Genomic DNA, 23635 nt, shown 5'->3' with positions numbered 1-23635 from the left:
TTTGGCCTACCTAAACCTCTTCTAGTGGCTTTTCCATATAAAGGCTTGTCTTGGGTTATACTGTGGATGTTCCTAAAATTTCTCAAATGTTCACAAAACCCAAACAAGCAGCATCTGGCTTTGGCATGTCCTGTACCTCTGGCTGAGCAGCTCTAAGCTCAGTAGTAGCAATAGTCACAGTTCACAGGCTTGGCCTCTCAAAACACCTCCAAGCACAGGGTGGGTGGCAGCCATCTGAGGAGTGCTTTATGGTTCATGCCAGGTGGCCCCAGGCAGGGCACAAGCTGCAGCTGAAATTGGCCTGTGGTGGGATCCCTCCCCGGAGGCCCCAGCGCTGATATACTCAGTAGCCAGTTTCGGATCCACCCAGAGCATCACCCCCACTGCCTGTGGGGATGACGCACTAAAAGGCAGACATGGCAGCCACCAGAGCCTGCTAACGTGAATCCTGCTCCGTAGGCTCAACCCCTGCACAACAGCTCCTCTACTGCAGTCACGGCCAGTCCTCACGACCAATCACCATAAGGGTCAATCCCTCCCATTGATGTGCCAACAGCAACCATGGCTCAAGTACAAGAGGGCACACACAACCCACACAGGGGACACACCTGGAGTGCACAACTAAGGTGACCAGGGAGACTGTGCCACTGAGCCCCACAGGACACCTATTACATAAGGCCACTCTACTAAGACTAGGAGACAGAGCAGCTTTACCTAATACATAGAAACAAACCTAGTGAGGCAGCCAAAATGGGGAGAAAAAGAAACATGGCCCAAATGAAAGAAAAGAACAGAGCACCAGAAAAAGAACTAAACAAAATGCAGACAAGCAATCTACAAGACGGAGAGTTCCAAACTGATTATAAGGATTCTCAATGACCTCAGGGAGAACTTCAATAAAGAGATAGGAAACATAAAAATAGAATTGACAACATAAAACAGACCTAGTCAGAAATAAAGAACACAATACCTGAAATGAAGAGTACTTTAGAGGGAATCAACAGTAGATTATATTAAGCAGAGGCTCAAATCAGCAATTTAGAAGACAAGGTAGCAGAAAATACCCAATCAAACCAACAAAAAGAAAAAAGAATTTAAAAATATTAGGATAGTTTAAGGGGCCACTGGGACAACATCCAGTGTACCAACATTCACATCATAGTAGTACCAGAAGGAGAAAAGAGACACCAAGGAATTGAAACCCTATTTGAAGAAATAATGATGGAATACAAAATAAAGAAAACTTCCCTAACCTGGCAAAGGAAATAAATATACAAGCCCAGGAGTGAAGAGAGTTCCAAACAAAATGAACCCAAAGAGGCTCATACCAAGACAAATCATAATTAAAATGCCAAAAGTTAAAGACAAAGAAAGAATCTTAAACGCAGCAAGAGAAAGGACATAGTTACCTAAAAGGGAGCTCCCCTAAGATGTCAGCTGATTTCTCAACAGAAACTTTGCAGGCCAGAAGGAATTGGCACAAAATATTCAAATTGATGAAAAGCTAGGACATACAACCAAAATTACTCTACCCAGCAAAGCTATCACTTAGAATCGAAGGACAGATGAAGAGTTTCCCAGATAAGAAAAATCTAAAGGAGTTCATCAACATCAAACCAGAATTACAACAAATATTAGAGAGACTTCTTTAAGACAGAAAAAACAATAAAAAACGTGAATAATAAAACGGCAATAACTACATATTTATGAACAATTACTTTCAATGTGAATGGATTAATTGTTCCAATCAAAAGACAGGATGGCTGGCAGCTAAATATATAAAGCAAATATTGACAAACATAAAGGCAGATATCAACAGTAACATAATCATAGTAGGGGACTTTAACTCCCCCTGACACCAATGGACAGATCTTCCAGGCAGAAAATCAACACGAAAACAGCCGCTTTAAATGACACACTAGACCAAATGGATTTAATTAATATTTTTAAAGCATTTCACCCCAAAGCAGCAGAATATACATTATTTTCAAGTGCACATGGAACATTTTCCAAGATAGCCCACATGTTAGGCCACAAAACAAGTCTCAATAAATTTAAGATTGAAATCATATCAAGTGTATTCTCTGCCCACAGTGGTATGAAACAAGAAATCAATTACAAGGAAAAAAACCCTGAAAAATACACAAACATATGGAGGCTAAATAACATGCTACTGAATAATTAATGGGTTAACAATGAGATCAAGGGAGAAATCAAAAGTACCTTGAGACAAACAAAAATGAAAACACAACAACCCAAACTCTATGGGACACAGAAAATGCAGTCCTAAGAGAGAAATTCATAGCAGTGCAGGCCTACCTCAAGAAACAGGAAAAATCTCAAGTAAACAGTTTAACTTTACACCTAAGGGAACTGGAAGAAGAACAGCAAATAAAGCCCAAGGTGAGTACAAGGAAGGAAATAATATCAGAGTAGAAATAAAATAGAGACGGAAAAGAACAATACGAAAGATCAATGAAACCAAGAGCTGGTGTTTTTAAAACGAGAAACAAAACTGACAAACCTTTAATCTAACTCATCAAGAAAAAAAGAGAGGACCCAAATATATGAAGTCATAAATGAAAAAGGAGACGTGACAATGGACACTACAGAAATACAAAAAATTTAAGAAAATACTACAAGCAACTGTACACCAACAATCTGGAAGAAATGGATAAATTCCTAGAAGCATACAATCTTCCAAGGCTGAATAAAAAAGAAACAGAAAATCTGAACAGACCAATTACTACCAATGAAATTGAATCAGTAATCAACAAGCTCCCAACCACAAAAGCCCTGGACCAAATGGCTTCACAGGTGAATTTTACCAAACATTCAAAAAAGAATTAACACCTATTCTCCTTAAAGTATTCCCAAAAATCCAACAGGAAGGAAGGCTCCCAAGCTCATTCCATGAGGCCATCATTACTCTGATTCCAAAACCAGACAAAGACATCACACACACACACACAAAAAAGATAAGCCAATATCCCTAATGAATATAGATGCAAAAATCCTCAACAAAATATTAGCAAACCAAAATCAGCAATAAATTAAAAAGATTATACACCGCGGTCAAGTGGGATTCACTGCTAGTATGCAAGATGGGTTCAATATCTGCAAATCGATCTGATACACCACATAAACAAAAAGAAAAAGAAAAATCACAGGGTCATAGCAATAAATGCAGAAAAAGCATCTGGCAAAATCCAGCATCCATTTATAACAAAAACTCTCAGCAAAGAGGGAAAATAGGCAACACATCTCAACATAATAATATCATACCATATATGACAAACCCACAGCTAACATCATACTCAATGGGGGAAATATAAAAGCATTCCCCTTAAGATCAGGAACAAGACAAGGATGCCCACTTTCACTACTTTTATTCAACGTAGTATTGGAAGTCTTAGCCACAGCAATCAGACAAGAAAAAGAAATGAAAGGCATCCAAATTAGAAAGGAAGAAGTAAAAATTTGCAGATGACATGATACTATATATAGAGAACCCCAAAGGTTCCACCAAAAATTATAAGAACTGATAAATGAATTTAGTAAAGTAGCAGGATACAAAATTAAAATTCAGAAATCAGTTGCATTTTTCCACAGCAATAACAAACGATCAGAAAGAGAAATTAATAAAACAATCACATTTACAATTGCATCAAAAAAACTACAATACTTAGGAATAAATTTAACCAAGGAAGTAAAAAACCTGTACTCAGAAAATTATAAGACATTGAAGAGAGAAATTAAAGAAGATACAAATAAATGGAAACATATGCCATGCTCACCGATAGGAAGAATTAATATAGTTAAAATGTCCATACCCAAAGCTATCTATCTACAGATTCAATGCAATCCCTACCAAAACACCAAAGGCATTTTTCACAGAACTAGAACAAATAATCCTAAAATTCATATGGAACCATAAAAGACCCCAAATAGCCATGGCAATCCTGAGAAAGACAAAGTGGATATATCACGCTACCTGATATCAAACTTTATTACAAGGCCATATTAATCAAAACTGCATGGTACTGGTATAAAAACAGACATATAGATCAGTGGAACAGAATAGAGAGCCCAGAAATAAATCCATAGTCATTTAATCTATGACAAATAAAGCAAGAATTTACATTAGTGTAAAGACAATCTATTCAATAAATGGTGGTGGGAAAACTGGATAGATACATGCAAAAAAATAAAACTGGACCACCTTCTTATGCCATATACAAGAATAAACTCAAAATGGAATAAAGACTTAAATGTAAAACCCAAAACCATAAAACTCCTAGAATAAAATACAGCAAGTAAACTTGCAGACATTACCCTTAGTGGTAATTTTTACTGAGATTATCTCCTCGGGCAAGGGACACAAAAGAAAACATAAACAAATGGGACTACATCAAACTAAAGTTTTTTCACAGAAAGGAAACCATCAACAAAATTAAAAGACATCATACCGAATGGGAGAAGATATGTGCCAATGATACATCTGATAAGGAGTTAATATCCAAAATTTATTTTAAAAAACTCATATAACACGACACCAAAAAAAAACCAAACAACAAACAATCCAATTAAAAAAATTGGCAGAAGACCTAAATAGACATTTCTCCAAAGAAGACATACTGATGGCCAATAGACATATGAAAAGATGCTCAATGTCACTAATCATCAGAGAAATGCAAATAAAAACCACAATGAGGTATCATTTCACATCTGTCAGAACGGCCATCATCAACAAATCAACAAACAACAAGTGTTGACAAGGATGCAGAGAAAACGGAACACTCGTGCACTCTTGGTGAGATTATAAATTGGTGCAGACACTGTGGAAAACAGTATGAAAGTTCCTCAAAAAATTAAAAATAGAACTACCTTATGACCCAGCAATTCCATTCCTGGGTATTTATCCAAAGAAATCCAAAACACTAATTTGAAAAAATATATGCACCCATATATTCACTGCAGCACTACTCACAATAGCCAAGACATGAAAACAACCAAAATGCCCATCAATAGATGATTGGATAAAGAAGAGGTGGTACATTTATACAATGGAGTATTACACTGCCATAAGAAACAAAAAATGAAATCTTACCATTTGAAACACCATGGATGGACCTACCGTCTTTCCCCGAAAATAAGACCTAGCCGGACTAATCGCTCTAATGCATCTTTTGGAGCAAAAATTAATATAAGACCCGATATTATATTATATTATATTACATTACATTATATAAGACCCGGTCTTATAGTAAAATAAGTCCTGGTATTACGTTATGTTGTGTTATGTTGTGTTATGTTGTGTTATGTTGTGTTATGTTGTGTTATGTTGTGTTATGTTATGTTATGTTATGTTATGTTATGTTATGTTATGTTATGTTATGTTATGTTATGTTATATATATTATACCTGGTCTCCTAGTAAAATAAGACCTGGTCTTATATTAATTTTTGCTCCAAAAGATGCATTAGAGCTGATTGTCCGGCTAGGTCTTATTTTCGGGGAAACATAGCAGAAGATATTATGCTAAGTGAAATAAGTCAGATTGAGAAAGACAAATACCACATGATCTCACTTACATATGGAATCTAAAGAACAGAATAAACGAACAAACAAAACAGAAATAGACTCATAAGACAGAGAACAAACTAATGGTTGCCAGATGGGAGGGGGATTAGGGGCCTGGGTAAGAAAGGTGAAGGGATTCAGAAGTACAAATTGGTAGTCACAAAATAGTCACGGGGATGAGAAATACAGTATGGGGAATATAATCAACAATGTTGTAGAGACTCTGTAGGGTGTTAGATGGGTACTGGACTTAGCAGGGGGGTCACTTTATAAAGTGTGTAGATGCCTGACCACTGCTCTATACACCTGAAACTAATATGAAATAATATTGAAAGTCAGCTACAAATATATATATATATGTATATGTATGTATGTATCGGGGGTGCCAAAAAAATGTATACAAGTGGACATTTTGGTTAATGTTGCTCAAGCAGTAGTTTGCCGTAATCAGAAGTGTCTGAACGCTGATGGTAACCACTTTGAGCACCTCTAATAATTGCATAAGTCAAAAGTGACTTATATTCATCTTTTGTTATCAGTATACATTGAGTATTACAATTTTAATACAGTTTTCTTTTCTTAAAATGTGACATCTTTTGGCAACATATATGTGTGTGTGTACACACACACACACACACACATATAGTTACGGATATCAAGTACAGCTTAGGGAATATAGTCAATAGTATTGTAATAGCTATGTACGATGTCAGATGCGTACTAGACTTGTTGGGGGTATAATTTTGTGAGGTGTGTAAATATCTAATCATTACATTGTTTTGTATACCTGAAACTAATAATAATAAAAAAGACAGGGTGCCTGAATGGATAAGAATATAAGACGCTTACATATGCTGCCTACAAGAGACTCACTACAAATTGAAAGACACACACAGACTGCAAGTAAAGGGAGGGGACAAGATATTTCATGAAAATGGAAATGAGGAAAAAAAAAAAAAGAAAAACCTGTGGTAGCAATACTTACACCAGACAAAATAGACTTTAAAACAAACACTATAACAAGAGACAAAGAAGGACCCAGTAATCCCACTTCAGGGTATTTCTCTGAAGAAACCCAAAACACTACTTTGAGGGTCATGTGTATCCATGTTCATTGCAGCATTGTTTACAATGGCCAAGATGTGGAGGCAGCCTTGGTGTCCATCGATGGATGAATAGATAAAGAGGGGGTGGTACATATATACAATGGAATATTTGCTTAGCCAGGGAAGGGAATGGGTTCTTGCCGTGTGCAGTGGCATGGATGTATCTGGTGGGTACTGTGCTGAGTGGAGTATGTCAGACAGAGAAAGACAGATCCAATGTGAATTCACTTATATATGGAATCTAAAAAAAAAATAAGCAAACAAAACAAACAAACTTATAGATACAGAGAACATTTGATGGTTGCCAGATGGGAGGGGTTTGGGTCTGTAGATGAAAAAAGGGAAGGGATTAAGAAGTACAAATTGGTTGTTACAAAGTAGTCATGGGAATGTAGGGTACAGCATAAGGAATATAGTCAGTAATATTGTAATAACTATGTATGGTGTCAGGTGGGTACTAGATTTTTTGGGGTGGCAGCTGGGGGTGTTCGGGGGCAGGGTGAAAAAAGTGAAGGGATTAAGATGTATAAATTGGTAGTTACAGAATAGTCATGGGGATGTAAAGCAAAGCATAGGGAATATGGTCAATAATATGGTAATAACTATGTATAGTACCAAGTGGGTACTAGACTAGTCAGGGGATCACTTCTTAAATTATACAAATGTCTAAGCACTATGCTGCACACATGAAATTAATACAATATTGAATGTCAACTGTAATTGAAAACTTAATAAAGGCAGGGGGAAAGGTGAAGGGGAATAAGAGGTCCACATTTCCAGGTATAAAACAAATAAGTCATGGGGATGTAATGTACAGCATGGGGAATATAGTCAATAATATTGTGATAGTGTGGTACGGTGTCAGATGGTTGCTGGACTTATCATGGTGATCACTTCCTTAGGTCTATAAATGTTGAATAACTATGGTGTACCCCTAAAACTAATATAATATGTATGCTAGCTATATTTTAATAAAAATCTTTTAAAAAAGAATAGATGAATGTGTGGTAATTCCAAGAGCAGAGTGACCTAGGGCTTCCAGCAGTTTCGCCCACTCGGGCAGAGGCACATGCAGGATGGGTTGCATAATTTGCAGGACTCCATACAAATGAAAATGTGGGACCCCTCCTACAAAAGGCAGGGGCAAGTGCCCCAAACCAGTCAGACTTAGGAAGGTGGGAGGAGACAGAGGAGGCCCCCAGGCAGGCTGGCCTGAGGAGGTGAGCGCTTGGGGAGCTGGGATGCCCCAGGGTGAGTGCAGAGCCTCACAGGCACCCAGAGGCCCTGCCCTGCAATCTGGACCACACGTGGGCCCACCAGGTTCTCCTCCTGCCAGCTGCTAGACCAACACAACATAGCCGGGCTAGAGCAGGCTCTGGGGAAACTGAGTCAGGTATCTCTTCCGCCCATGGCCTGCTGACACACCATTAAGCCTGTGCACCAGGATATGCTCGGTACCTGATCAGGGTAAGTGAGATGCAGCCTCTGGACTAGACCTGCCCTGGTGTTGCCAGCCCGGGACAGGGATGCAACCACCACATTGCACCCCGACATACCCTGGGGCACACGCACCCAGCCTCCCCACCAGATTGGAAGGTGGCAGTCATCACAGGGCCAGGACGGGAAGGGAGAGGCTGGGCAGGGCCCAGGATATGAGGGGACAGGAAGCAGGTGCGCAAGAACCCATCCCAGGGGGCAGGGCGGTGGCAGCAAGCAGAACATCAAATTACTGAGGTTCCAAGCCCCCAATGCACACTCCACAGTCTCATCAAACTCCACTCACAGAACATAGGTTCAAAGATAAATGAATTAAAAATTTCAAGATGGCAAGAGCCATGCATTAAACCAAGCTCGGGGCCCTTCTGAGCATGAGGCCTGTGTGAAACTGGCCATATGGGCAGGACGGGAAGACGGACGTCTAGGTGACAAAATTAAACCACCAGCTCATTCACTGTGACTTCCCACAGTGCATGGTCAGCGAGGAGGCACCTCTCAGACAAAACCAGATTCCAACACTAACATGATAAGCAGGAATTTGCAGGGTTGGAAGGTGGGAAAGAATGTTTTCAAGAAACTTCTGCCTTAAGTTTTGCTTTTCACCTTCAAAATGTAGCTCTTAGTGCATACTACGTGGTACAGATGGAGCCTGTAACTTTGAAGCCTCACAGCCACGTGCTAAGACTGAGAAGAAAGCCCAGGTCCCGTCTCGGGAGGAGGACGCTCCCCTGACCCAGCCCGGGGGCGGCAGGAAAACATTGAGCAATTCACCGTAACAAATATTTGCCGGATGCTGGCTGGGCCCAAAGTCCAGTGTCCAACACAGAAGTCCAAAAGGATGAAGTCAGCCCTTTCTGCCCTCCAGGTGCTGTACCTGACAACTTAAAGGGGCCCCACACCCAGTGAACTGCTGTAGGATTTCAGACTGGAGGGATGGACGTCTCGTTGGCAGGCAGGGCGAGGTCCTGGAGGAAAAACTGTCTGAGAGGGCACACCCAGAGGGACCAGGGCCGTGAGAGCAGAGACCAGGAGGGGAGGGTAGAAGATGCTCCAAGCAGAGCATACAGCATGAGTAAAGGGGACAAGGGACAGGAGAGGAGGGGACACTCTTGTGACCCCTGAGCTAGCTCAGCTCTGCCATGCACACGGTATATGTGGGCAGTAAGTGTGGGCGGGAAACGTTAACTTGAGGCAGGCACCCTGCACATGGCCTCAGGCCAAACAGGTGGAGCCCAGTCCTGTGCAGGGCCTCCCACACCCATGAAACATGGCGCAGCAGGAAACAGACAGTGCGGCCTGGTGGACAAGAGCCCAGGTAATAGACAGACATCCTCAATTCCACACCATACTCTACCACCCGTGAGCTGTGTGACCTTGGGCAAGTTACTCAGGCTCTCTTGGCCTCAGCTTCCTTGTCTATGCAATGGGCATTATCCACTGGGGGTAAAAGACTGCACTTGTAAGGGGCCAGGCACAGTGCATGGCACACAAAGGGCACCTAACTATGCTTCTTGAGCCACGAGCAGTCATGTTTAACAAACACCCGCCAGTCTAGATAAGATACGAGTCTATCCCTTCCGAGACTACTAGGCCCTCAAAGGTTACAAGGGCCAAGTTCACCTTCATAAAGGAGACTGTGACCAGTAAAGAAGACACAGGGTCCAGGGAAAGAAGGGATAAATAAGGTTCTAATCCAAGTACTTCTGGGCAGGGATGATCCACTAGAAAGTGGGACACCCTCACGGTGAACAGGGGAGGAGTGAATCACCTGCCTACTGCACGGGAGGAGGAGACCTGGATTATTAGTGAAGGACCCCGTGTTTGTCAGCCAGCTGGTGAACCTGGACCTTCTCCTCTAGGACTCGACTCATGGGCCTTAGGAGTGAGAGAGCCGACTTTCCAGGGCCCCAGGTATCCATCTGCATGGGAAGGCCTGATGCTAACATTGCGACCAACTGCTTGAGGGAAAAAGACAGAGACCCAGGAGAAAAATAAAAGTGACTTAAAAATGACTTACGTATAACAAGAAAGATGAACAATAACAAGGGAGGATGTGGAGAAACAAGAACTCACCCATTGCTGCTGAGAACGCAAAATGGTGCAGCTGCTATGGAAGGAAAGTCTGGTTTTTCAAAAAAATTAAACAGAGCTGCCCTATGACCCAGAATTCCACTCCTGGGTCTACACCCAAGAGACATTTCTTGGGTGTGTCTCAAACATATATCCACACAAAAACTTGTACACTAATGTTCACTATTCACACTATTGCAGCACTAGTCACAGTAGCCAAAGGTGAAACAACCCCAATATCCATGGACGAATAAATGAATAAACAAAATGTGATCCATCCATACAATGGAATACTACTCAGCCATAAAAAGGAACAAAGTACTGACACATGCTGCAAAATGGATGAACCGTGAACACATTACATTCAGTAACAGCCAGTCACACGCTGTACGATTCTAGCTGTACGGAGTGCCCACAACAGGCAAACCTACATAGAAAGCAGGTTAGTAGTTGCGAGGGGCAGAGAGAGGAAAGACTGGAGAGTATGGATGGACACGGGCTTCCTTCTTCATAGTGATGACAGTGTTCTCAAATCAGTGGTGATTTGTTCAACTTTGTAAATAGATTAAAACCTTTGAACTAGACACTTTAACCGGGTGAGTTTCACGGTATAAAATCTCAAGAAAAATTAACAAATCTTTGAAAAAAGCGATTTAAGATGGGGAATAGAACAGACTGGTCAAGAGCAGGGGTGGGCAAACCTCGGCCCCGGGCCAAATCTGGCCACAGACACTTTTTGTTAAGTAAAGGTTTATTACAGCACAGCCACACCCACATCATCTACGACTGCTTCAGAGTGACAGTGACACAGCTGAGACTATTGACAGCAAAGCCTAAAACATTTACTATCTGCTGTTCACAAAGTTTGCTACCCACTGGCCACAACAGTGAACTCTGGAACCAGGCTGGAGCTCATAGTCTGCTCTGCTACACACTAACTACATGTCTGTGTGTGTTTGTGTGTGCGCGCGCGCATGTGTGCATGTGTGTATGCATGTGAATGTGTATGTGCATGTGTCTGTGCATGTGTGCACGTGTGTGCATGTGTATATGCATGTGAGTGTGTGTACGTGCATGTGTGTGCATGTGCGTATGCATGTGTGTGTGCATATGCATGTGCGTGTGTGCATGCATGTGTGTGCACATGTGTGCATGTGTGTATGCATGTGAGTGTGTACGTGCATGTGTGCACGTGTATGCATGTGAGTGTGTGTACGTGCATGTGTGTGCATGTGCGTATGCATGTGTGTGTGCATATGCATGTGCGTGTGTGCATGCATGTGTGTACATGTGTGCATGCGTGTATGCATGTGAGTGTGTGTACATGCATGTGTGCACGTGTATGCATGTGAGTGTGTGTACGTGCATGTGTGTGCATGTGTGCATGTGCTTGCATGTGCATATGCATGTGTGTACGTGCATGTGTGCGTGCATGTGTGCACGTGTGTGCGTATATGTGTGTGCGTGTGTGCACGTGTGTGCATGTGTGTATGCATGTTCCTGTGTGTACGTGCATGTGTGCATGTGCTTGCATGTGCGTATGCATGTGCCTGTGTGTATGTGCATGTGTGTGTGCGTGTGTGTGCATGTGTGCATGAGTTTGCATGTGTGTGCATGAGTTTGCATGTGTGCGTGTGTGCATGTGCATATGCATGTGCATGTGTGCGTGTGCATATGCATGTGCATGTGTGTACGTGCATGTGTGCATGAGTTTACATGTGTGTGCATGAGTTTGCATGTGTGCATGTGTGTACGTGCATGTGTGAGTGTGTGTCCACTCTGCGCTGCAGGCTCAGCACCTGGACATGATATGAACTAGAAGATGTAAAGTGTTCAGAAGAGTACCTCGCACCTGTGTGGCCTCAGACTTTGGTCTTTTGTTCCCAAGAACAGCGAATGACCGCCCCCACCTCACCCCAAAGTCCTGCAGACAAGCTCCTATCACCTCACTACACAAACCCCTTCCTCAGCTCCATCTGCTCTAAGACCAAGTGGAAATCCAATATCTGACCCTAGGACCCTTTACATCGCACCCCACCCCTGTCTGAACTTCAGTCTCTTCAAAAATAAAATTGCCTTCCCTCCCTAGCAAACCCCACATCCTCAAGACTCAGTCAACTATCGTGCCATTTAAAAAACTGTCCTGTGTATCAAACTTAAAAGCTTCTGCACAGCAAAAGAAACCATCAACAAAATAAAGAGGCAACCAACTGAACGGGAGAAAATTTTTGCAAACAGAGCTTCTGATAAGGGGTTAATATCCAAAATATACAAGGAACTCATAAAACTCAACAACAAAGAAACAAACAACCAATTGAAAAAATGGGCAGAGGATCTGAAGAGACATGTCTCCAGAGAGGACATACAGATGGCAAATAGACATATGAAAAGATGCTCAACATCACTAGTCATCAGAGAAATGCAAATAAAAACCACAATGAGATATCACCTCACCCCAGTCAGAATGGCTATCATCAACAAGACAAATAGTAACAAGTGTTGGAGAGGCTGTGGAGAAAAAGGAACCCTCATACACTGTTGGTGGGAATGCAGACTGGTGCAGCCTCTATGGAAGGCAGTGTGGAGGTTCCTCAAAAATGACAAATAGAATTACCATATGACCCAGCAATCCCTCTCCTGGGTGTCTACCCAAAAAATCTGAAAACATCTATAGATAAAGACACGAGTGCTCCAATGTTCATTTCAACTTTATTTACAGTGGCCAAGACATGGAAACAACCAAAATACCCTTCCATAGATGAATGGACAAAGAAGTTGTGGTATAATATACAATGGAATACTATTCGGCAGTAAGAAAAGGTGAAATAGATGAAAAGATGAAATTTAAAAAGATGAAATTTGTGACAACATGGATGGATCTTGAGATTATAATGCTAAGCGAAATAAGTCAGACAGAAAAAGCAGAGAACAATATGATTTCACTGATATGTGGTATATAAAACTGAAAACAACAAAAGAACAAGACAAACAAACGAAGGAACGAAAACTGAGACACAGACAATAGTTTAGGGGTTACCAGAGGGTAAGGGGAAAAGGGGTCTCTAGAAGAGGGTAAACGGGGTCTAATATATGGTGATGGAAAAAGAACTGACTCTGGGTGGTGAACACACAATGTGAGATATAAATGATGTATTACAGAATTGTACACCTGAAAGCTATGTAACTTGACTAACAACTGCCACCCCAATAAACTTTAATTTTAAAAAACAACAACAACAACAAAAGTGTCCTGACCGCTGTTCTCCACACCCAACTTCCAACACTCCCAGGGGTTGGTTCCCCAGCTCTGTGGTTGCCTCACACTTTGTATCCAATTTGAGCATGAACAGCACCTGCTGAGATGCACATGGGCACTTACAGGTGGCCCTCCTCCAGAGCCTGAGACTCTGGGGACAGAGGCCATGCCCTTGCTTCCCCTGCAGGACCCCCAGCACCTGGCAGAATGCTCAACAGGTGAAAAGCTCAGATGCTATGTGGCTTGCAGAGCACGCATTACGGGCCACGCAGAGCTAACCCTTTACACTTTCCACCAAGTCCTTCCAACTGCCAAGTGAGCGTCAGTATCAGTTTCACAGCCCAGAAAACAGAGAAGTGAGGTAGCTCATGTGATGAATGCACAGACAGCGGGAGGAAGGATGGGACAGATGCTCCAGAACAGTAATTCTGCCCCCTCCAGGGCACATCTGGCAATGGCTGCAGATCCTCTGGACTGTCACAACGTGGGGAGTTCTGTTAGGCTGGCATCCAGTGGGCAGAGGCCAGGGAGGTGCTGGACAGCCTCTACCACCCAGAATTCTCTGGGCCCAATACTGCCTAGGCTGAGAAAGTCCAATCCAGAAATGTTTTTAAAAGTGGGGAGTCAGGGGGAATCTTCCCACTCTGTCAGGGAAGATTTCAAAGACAAGGTGAGACTTGGTTTAAACTTGAAGCTTTGGAAGATCCTTCATCTTAAGGGCATCTTTTGCCTGACTTAGCTCCTTCAAAAAGAAAAAGAATCTTAACCTACATAATGGACTTACCTGGGTGATCACTTTGTAAGGTATGTAACTGTCTAATCATTATGTTGTACACCTGAAGCTAATATGTATATTGACTGTAATGGACCTATAAATTTTCCCTCTTTTACTTTACAAAGAGGTCAGGCTACAGCCAAACAGTTTTCCTACTGCCAGAATAGATCTTCTAAGAAGAGTCTCAGCCCAAAACAAGCCAATATTCAACTCTGGTGAAGTGAAGAAGTGAAGGGTAGTGCGTAGGAGAGACCGGTAGCCTAGCTGGGTCCCAGTGCCCCCGTTCCACTCACACACAGCCACTGCCGTCTGGACCAGGACGCCAACACCCTCTCTCAAGCCAAGCAAGGAGAATGCCTCCCGCTGTTTGCAGCATGGTGACCCACGACCTCTCCCAGCTTCGGATCACCACTCACACACTCCGATGTCGCTTCCCAGAGACCCACTTTAGCATAATCCCTGTGTACAGGCATGGAGTCAGCCTCCAGGGGCTACAGAAGGTCTCAACTCACAGGCCTGCTGCACAGACCAGTGCACAGCAGGGGCGGCCATGACCCCACTGCCCCTGAGGGCCTGGGGTCCACTTCAGAGGCGGTCTGGCACTCTTCAAGCCCCTTCCCCCCACCCCACACCAACTTCACCTTCTGTCTGGAGCAGCCCTATGTGAAGAACAGCGCCCGACCCAAGGGGAGAGAGAAACAGAGACCACCAGGGGGCGTCCTCACCTTCGGAGTCCAGGGCCTGGATCTTCAGCTCCAGCGGGGAGTCCTCCAGGTAGAGTTCACGGGTTGTGGACACAATCTGAATGCCATGGATGAGGTCCACGATAGCATCACAGCGAAGGACCTGGCCCGTGGCTGAACGGACAGGAACAGAGGGGTCAGGCGGAGGGCGGTGTCCTGACCATTACCACACTTCCAGGACTTCGCAGTTCAGGGGGTCTTACACTTTGGCAAAGACTAGAACAGCCAACAAAACAATCACCATGAAACGGGACTGGAAGGTCCAAACTAAGCCCCCGAAGCCAAGCAGCTGACCACACTCACCCTTCAAAAGGAGTCATGCACTTGCAGCAAGTAAGAGCTTGGCAGGCATGTTCTCCGCCCACTGTGTGCTTTTCCAATGTGAGCACCAGCAATTAAAGCTGTGTGCAAAAAACACTCCTCTAAGAAAACCTAGTTTTGTTCAGGGTGTAGCCATTATGGTAAACGGCAAGGGCTATAGGACAGCAAGTCAGCATTCAAGTACACAGTGCTGTTCCGATGCCCGTCCCTGCGCTGAGATCAGGAATTTCACCTGGTGGTGTTCGTTTATCTGCACTGGTGTTCTTACAGAAGACTATCTGCTGCACCATAGGAGAAAGGGCTGTGGCACCTGCGCACAGATTTTTTACTGTGTTTCCCGGAAAATAAGACCTACGCTGAAAACAAGCCCCAGTTAAGATCATCAGCCAGAAGGATGCATTTAGCATGTCATGAGGATGTTCCAGAAGATGACATGACTATATTTGAATAAATGTAGATTGCTGTACATGAAAAAAATAAGACATCCCCTGAAAATAAGCCCTAATGTGTCTCTTGGAGCAAAAATTAATATAAGACCCAATCTTATTTTCGGAAATGCGATATAAGACCCAGTCTTATTTTCAGGGAAACACAGTATTTGCTCCATAAATGAGACAAGTAAATGGCATTACCTGGAGAATTCTCTAGTGTAAAAGTAACAGCATGTAACAGCAAATCACTCTGAACATTCTTAAGGCACAATATAAAACTGTGTGCTATAAATGGTAGCTGTTAGAAAGCACACAGCCCCATTTATCAAAAGCCTTAAAAAATATTCATATGCTTTGTGACCCAGTAAAACTAGGAATCTATCTTTGGCTGGAAATAACCTAAAAGAACCCCAAACTGTTTTCTGTACAAAAATATTTATTTTTCTATGTAGCACTGAAACAAACATCTGAAAATCTAAATGTCCTATTAAGAATATTATTCAGCCACTAAAAGTAATTCTATGAGATTGAAAACTTTTCATATCATGTTACGTGGGAGAAAAGCATGATAGAACATTATATTGTTTTCTTAGCATTTTACCTCCACAATATGGTAAATTAAATATGGGGAAGTGAAAGCATTTCACCAGCTTTCTTCATTTTGACTCAATACATGTTAAGAATTATTTGCGTTAATAAATAATAATTTTGGGATGGAAGCCAGCCTGCATGAGACGGAAAGCAGTAGGCAGTGCTGGCAGGAGGGACCAGGGTGAGCGTTGCCTGCTCAGTGTCTCCCTACCACACCCCCCCCCCCCCCACGGCCTGGAATCATCTCAGTGGGGTGTTTCCCATGTCGTGCCCCAGGGACCACACAGAGAACTCGAAGCCCTTACTGATGTCCTCAGCAAAGATGATGCTGGTCAGGCGGGCCGGCTGGGACAGGCGGGCCTGCACCACGGCCTTCTGGGAGCACTGCCGCTCATCCGGCCCCAGTGGCTCTATGCTGGCCACCTCTGGCCGGGTCGAGGACCTGTGGGGAGAAGACAAGAGTTTACTCTCTGGAGTCACCCTACGAGGCACACCTGAGACCAGAAGCCAAAGCCACGGCTCCCCATCTGGGGCTCTGTCCTAGACTCAAACACAGAAGATGTTGGCAATCTCCAGCAGCTTCAGACCCAGAGAAATGGGGCTGGCCAAGGGGCCCTCCACCAGGAAGACGGCACTGAGGGCCTGGGCCTTCTGCACAGACTGCGCCACTGAGATAATCAAACAGGGGACCGAAGACTTGGAAGTCACTCAATGTTGCTGACAGTCACCTTACAAGACTATTCTATGGTACCTGAAGTAATTCTGCAGCAGAAGGAAAACTGCCCGTGGTCTCTGGTGAGGAGGAGACACGGTTTATCTCTGTTGACCTCCATGCCAGGTGTGGCACACACCAGGCTCTGACATTAGCTCCGATCCCCAAATAGGTTGCACCAAACCTGGAGATGACCAACCATAATAACGACGACAAATAGTCCCCGTGTGACAGAGGTGACATCCTGGTAACGCAGCAAGCAAGGCAGATCAACACACACTTATGAATCAGCAAAATCAGTGGGATGGCTTCCCATGGAAAGCCAGGCCTGCAGAAGTACAGGATGAAGGGACAGCAGGACTCTGGGAGAGACCCAGGGTTAGTGTCATGGTTTCTCACCTATGACACAGGGTAACAATAGCTGTCAGTCGAGGTGGGATGGGTGCAGGTGGGTGTGAGCAGAGTGGGTACAGCATGGAGAGCGCAGGTGACCACATGTCCTTACAGCGATTTGTAGATGGGGTGCTCAGGGAGCCTCCCGAGGTGGCCTCTCAATGAACAGCGTGCATGCACTGGTGTATCAGCAGGGGACAGTCAGAAAAGGCCCTGGGATGGAAAGCAGCTAGGCATGCTCCAACATGAAAGGGCCAGCGCAGTCCGAGCCCTGAGGTTCCAGGAGACAATAGGGGCTGAAGTCAAGGAGAAGGGAGGAGCTGGGATCAAGGAGACGGGAGGTGAGGAGAGCAGAGAGGCATGGAAGACCACAGTAAGGAGCTTAGATGTATTCAGAGGGCATGACAAGTCACTGGGGATCTTAAGCAGGTGAACATTCTAATTGGATGTCCATCTATAGAGCAGAGAATAAGGTGCTGCCCTCAGTGAGCTTACCATGTTATTGAGTACCAGGGAAGGAGACCCACTGTGCAATGTCCAGTGCTCATTCCCAGGGCTGCACTCAGCACCCACCCGGAGCAGGCACTCTGAGTCTTTGCTTCCTTTCCTGCCCTTTGCTTAAACTCACTGAAACATCAGAGCTCTGGGGTATCCAGAAGAAAACATGTAGAAACTGCCTGGAGTTCAAAAGTATTGGTATGAAACGCGCTCAAACGGACATTTCCAAATCCTCCAGCTTGACACCAGTGTCTCAGCCAGAGCCAGGTGGGCACAGCAGCAACCGCAAACACACGTCAGGATGCTCTGAGCGCACAAACATTACAGGCACGGGCTAAGCTGCTGGCAGGGCCCCCTGAGGCAGACCGACACCTCTACTGAAAGCACTCAGTAAACTTCACCCACAGTTAAGAAATCTAAGCTGCTGAGGAAATGCATCTGTGTTCCCCTCCTTGAGAGATTCCAAGAAGAGTTTCAGAGACTAAGGGCAAACAAGAACTTGGTCAGGATCACACACAGAGACAAGAGGGGAGAGAAGGTACCTGTGGCAAAATGCTCACGCCATGCTAGAAACATACCCCATTTAATTGGTCACACTGTGGAACTCGAGCATTTTCAAAGGGTGTTAAACCTCCCACATACGTGTGCACACACATGCACGTACACACACACAAAACTGACTGTAGAAATGAGAACAAATTAGAAAAACTGCAGAAGGAGATAGGACAAATAAGTGCAATGTGGTATCCCGGACTGGATCTAGAAACAGAAAAAGAACCTTAGTGCAAAAACTGGTGAGCTTCAGTCCAGAGTCCAATGAATTGTCATGTACCAATGTTAGTTTCTTCATTTTGACAAATGTTCCTGGTTATGGAAGATGCTAACATTAGGGGAAGCTGGGTAAAAGGTATATAAGAATTCTCTGTATTATGTTTGTAACTTTCCTGTATGTCATGCAGGGTCTCTGGTCCCACTCCCTGCACAAGAACACAGGACATGGCGAGGCCAAAAAGGAACACCCACGGAGCCATGGATAAGAGGTTCATACCACTATAGTCTCGCTGGCGGCTGGGTTGGAGACACAGGAAGCAGGAGCCACACGATCCGCAATCTGCCATCCGCTTCTCTGCCAACCAACCAACCCCCCCACCCCAACGTAGCCACGGCAGTTATATTAGTGGCTAACGGTTACAGCTGACGGCCACCATGCCACAGTGGATGGCCATCTGATTATAGCTGATGGCCATCTAATAACCGAACCAGCACCTTACCACGTGAGGCAAGAGCCTGGAAACTGCTCTCTGGGACTCTGTCCCCACACTCCACCCCTATCACCTCACAATCTACGTGATAAGCGTCTTCTGCGAGTGGCCCTGTGTCGTATTAGCCTACAGGCACCTATTAGCAGAAAGAAACAGTAGTCTTAGGAACCAACAAAGGCAAATCCCTTCCATCTGGGAGGATACATGTTAGCTTTTTGTCCTGGGAAAGGAGGGTCGCTGCCACTGGCACCTTTCCCGGTTTGTGTTCCCAGACCTTTATGGCAGTGCTTGGGGTCCCTTGCGTAGTTTCAACATGTAACAGAACAGGGGACCCCATAATAGGCCATAGCAAGAGCACATAGGTTCCCCGCAAAATCATCCTGACATCGGAACCTCCGTATACTACAGTCACTTGTGGTGGCCATTCGGCCACCACCCCTGGCATCACTTGCAAATCATGAGTCAAACCGGCCCCCCATGCGGCTATCAGGCCCAACCACCGACAGTGGGGGCTTTTGACCCACCGGGGCCAAGTCCATTGCTGCCGTTCCCCTGCTTTCAAGCATGTGGGTGCTGGCAGCAAAATGTTCCCATTTCTGCCGTAGCCTGGCATTAACAGAGTCTCACTCGTGGTAACTTGTAATTGAATGGGAGCGGCCGTTCGATGTAGCAGAGCTTCTACTGGCGCGGGCCCTCCCTTCCGTGGTCTCTCATTCAGGACTCTCAGGACGTCCCATAGACGCGAGGCCCAGTCACGCATCATGGGAGGGTGCTTTGACACCCAGAGACCTTGTTTCAAAAGGCCATTATAGCGTTCAATCATGCCAGCTGCTTGTGGGTTATATGGAACATGAAACAACCATTGCACGTCCATCCTGGCAGCCCAGCGCTGCACTTCTTGCCCCGTAAAATGGGTACCCCTGTCACTTTCAATGACTTGGGGGTGCCCATAGAGGGCGCACAGCCGTGTAAGGGCGACCACTGTATGACGCTGATCCGCAGCCTGACAGGGCCAAGCAAACATCAACCCCGTAGCAGTGTCCACTGCTATAAATGCATATATCGCATTGCGGGCCTTAGGCAGGGGTCCAATGTAATCCACTTGCCAGCGAGTGAGGGGCACTCTCCCTCGCGTAATCTGCTGTGTCTCCCAGGGGAGCCTTCGCCTTTGGGGGCTGTCCTGGGCACAGACGGCACAGTCATAGCAGGCATCTGCTATCTCCTGCCATTTCAAAGGCAGGCCCCAGCGTCTGCTCACCTGCCACATGGTCCGGCTTCCAGCGTGCTGCAATTTCCTATGCAGCCAATGGGCCACATCAGTAGCAGGGCCCCGTTCTAACCATTGGACCCGTGCTAGGGCGTCTGCTTCATCATTACCTGGGGACACTAAGGGGGAGTGACCTGTGACATGCATTAGGGTCACCTCCTTTCTCTGCCCTAGGTCCCAGAGGTCCTGCCACATAGCTTGATCCCACAGTGGACAGTGTCCCACCAACCAGTTTTGGTGTTTCCACGTAGGGAGCCACAACATTAGGCCCCAGAACACCGCCCAGCTGTCAGTGCAAATAACTAGGGGCCCAGGCTCGTGGCTGATTACCACCCACACAGCCCATAATTCAGCCCACTGGCTACTCTGGCCCATCCCAGTATCAAACCAAATGGTGTCTGTTTTGGGCTGCACACCAATAGCCGTCCAAACAGCTGCAGCCCTTCGGCTAGAACCATCGGTAAACCAGGCATCCTCAGGTACTGGGGACTGTCCTTCTTTGTAGGGCGAGGGATCCAATCCTCCTCTCTAGACAGAGCGCTTGGCTCAGCCTGGGCTACAAGCTCCACAGGCCCCAGGACCTGTTGTAGCTCTGTGCTCAAAGGGCTTCAACTAAGGGTGCTACGTTGCTCGGAGTAGGCACCCCACTTGGCAAGGGTGGTGGTCTGTGCCACCCCTGTTTTGGGTCCCTGGGTCCACGTACGGACCCACTCCTGGACGGGATAGGTTGTTCGAACCAACACCCATGCCATTCCTGTGATGGCTTCTGTGGCCACTAGGGCTGCGTACACAGCAGCCAGCTGTTTCTCTATTAAACAGTAGTGGACCTCCGCTCCTTTCCACAATTGGGACCAAAATTCCACTAGCAACCGGAGATGCTCCTGCTATTGCCAGAGGCCCCATCCATACCCCTCTTAGGTTACGCGAACATCAAGTTCAAATGGGCGGCCAAGGTCCACTACTTGCAGAGCCTGTGCCTGCTGCACTGCCCGTTTCGTGGCAACGAAGGCTTGCTCTATAGCCTCAGTCCAATCCCATGAGACCCCCTTTTTCATCATGTTATACAAGTGCCTTGCCATTTGTGCTAAATGGGGTACAAATGCCCGCCAATATCCTAGCAGACCCAAATACGTCTGCAGTTGGGAGACCTTGGTCGGCCGGGGAAAGGCTTGTATTTTGTCAATAATCGCCTCAGGTATGACCTTTGTCTTACCCGACCACACAACACCCAAAAACTTGACGGATAAGCCGGGGCCTTGGACCTTTTTCTCATTCACTGCCCAGCCATATGACTTCAGGTGGCGGAAAAGAGAGAATTGCTTGCTCTAAATCTGAAAAAAGAATCAGTCGTTAGTAAAATATCATTGACATAATGAAACAAGGCCACAGAGGATGGGTGATCCCACTGTGCCAAATCCTGGGCCATGAGCCCGTGGCAGATAGTGGGGCTGTGCAAGTATCCTTGCGAAAGGACTTGAAAAGTCCACTGCCGCCCATCCCACGTAAAAGCAAACTGCTCTTGACACTCCGGTGCAATGTCAATGGAGAAAAAAGCATTGGCCAAGTCCACTACATAGTGATATGTCCCTAGGCGGACAGTCAGACGATCCATTAAATCATGAATTGAAGGCACTGCAGCGTGCAAGGGTGGCGTCACCTTATTTAACTCCCTATAGTCCACAGTCATTCGCCAGGTCCCATCTGGCTTCTTGACAGGCCATACTGGGGAGTTAAAGGGACTGTGCGTTGGCCTCACAATACGTGCCTTCTCCAATTCCAATATTGTACGACCAATCTCCTGTCCTCCTGGCAGGCGGTACTGTCACACTGTAACCACGCGCCAGGGCTGTGGCAACACTTGAGGAGGGTGGTGAGCATGCCCGCGTGTCACCACTTTCACCACCCGGATCCGGAGACGGAACTCTCCTACCGACGTCTATAAGCTGAGGCCATGTAGCACGTCCACCCCTAGAATATACTCCGGAACGGGGCAGACATAAACCTTGTAGGTACGAGGAGGGAGCCTTCCTATACCCAGTGGTAAGGAAACGGCTTTCACAGTCACAGTTTTTCCCCCGTAGCCATCAATGCAGACTGCTGGTCCAGGGAACAGTTCTGGATTCCCATAAACGAGACTGCAGTCGGCGCCAGTGTCAACTAGAGCCAAAACCCTCTGCACATTCGAAGGGGACCGATGTATGGACAGTTCCACGTGGGGCCTCCGGTCCCTGCTCGTCCCCTCTGACCGGGTACCTTGGCCTCACCCCTAATCAAGCTGAAAGGAGTCGGCCTCAAGCGGCCGCATGAAGTCCTGGAGGGACACGGGTCGTGCTTTCCCAGAAACCTCCTTTATGCTTCTCTGAAATTGCTGTTCCGGACGCAACTGTTTCCAAAGTTCCAACAAGAGTGCATTGAGTTGTTGGTCTATTTTTTCCCAATCGACTCCTGCTGCCACGAGATCACGCCACATCTGTGCGCACGTTACTCTCTGAGGCCCGTGACCTCGCCCCTTTACCTTTGGTTTGGGCTTCCAGGTCTCAACTGTTCAGACCACCTGTCTTAACTACCTTTGCCGCCGGCTTTCAACAACCCCTAGGGTGGCCATGGCAACGGTAACTTCATGGATCCACCACCCCACATACGGTGTAAGAATGGCAGCCAAGGATCCAAAAGCACTCGCAGGTGCAGTATCCAAAACCAGATCTCTCATGCTGGCAGTAAAAAGCTTGTCATCTGGGCCCTGCATGTTGAGGTTAACAATAGCATGTCTCATACCCATTTCACGGATTATTTGGGTAAGTTCTATATACAACTGTCATTGACTCACAGTGCCTGGCAGCTCGCCAGCCTGTCCCCATACGGTGCGTACCGCAGCCGTGAGCCACTGCATTAGAGAATGGTTGCCCTGGTTGTTGGCCAACCTATGGCAGTTTTGTAACCTTTGTCGCAGGGACAGATGCACTGTCACGAAGGCTAGCTTTTCCATCTCGCCTGGGGAGCAGAGAATGCTGTCTGCTCCCTCATCCCATAAACGTAACAGCCAAGCCGAGACTGGCTCTCCAGGGCGCTGTCTGTACCGCCTCCCCAGCACCTGCAACTCAGTGGGAGTGTATGGGGTGTAGGTAGTGAA

The 23635-nt window shown here is 45.8% G+C and overlaps 1 protein-coding gene across 1 annotated transcript in view; it reads right to left on the bottom strand.

The window, feature by feature from the left end:
- NUP210 (nucleoporin 210) overlaps window positions 1-23635 on the bottom strand; it is a 130768-nt gene that overhangs the window by 87418 nt on the left and 19715 nt on the right. The window contains exons 2-3 of the mRNA XM_074334110.2: window positions 16679-16815; window positions 15013-15144 (exon numbers count right to left, since the gene is read on the bottom strand). Of these exons, the coding sequence (XP_074190211.1) occupies window positions 15013-15144; window positions 16679-16815 (269 nt within the window). The remainder of the gene's footprint in view (window positions 1-15012; window positions 15145-16678; window positions 16816-23635) is intronic.

Source organism: Rhinolophus sinicus, chromosome 17 (assembly GCF_057876585.1).
Source record: "Rhinolophus sinicus isolate RSI-liver-muscle chromosome 17, RSI-T2T, whole genome shotgun sequence".
Lineage (NCBI taxonomy): Eukaryota > Metazoa > Chordata > Mammalia > Chiroptera > Rhinolophidae > Rhinolophus > Rhinolophus sinicus.
Note: the sequence above shows the minus strand (reverse complement) of the source record. Positions and strands in the feature narration are given on the sequence as shown.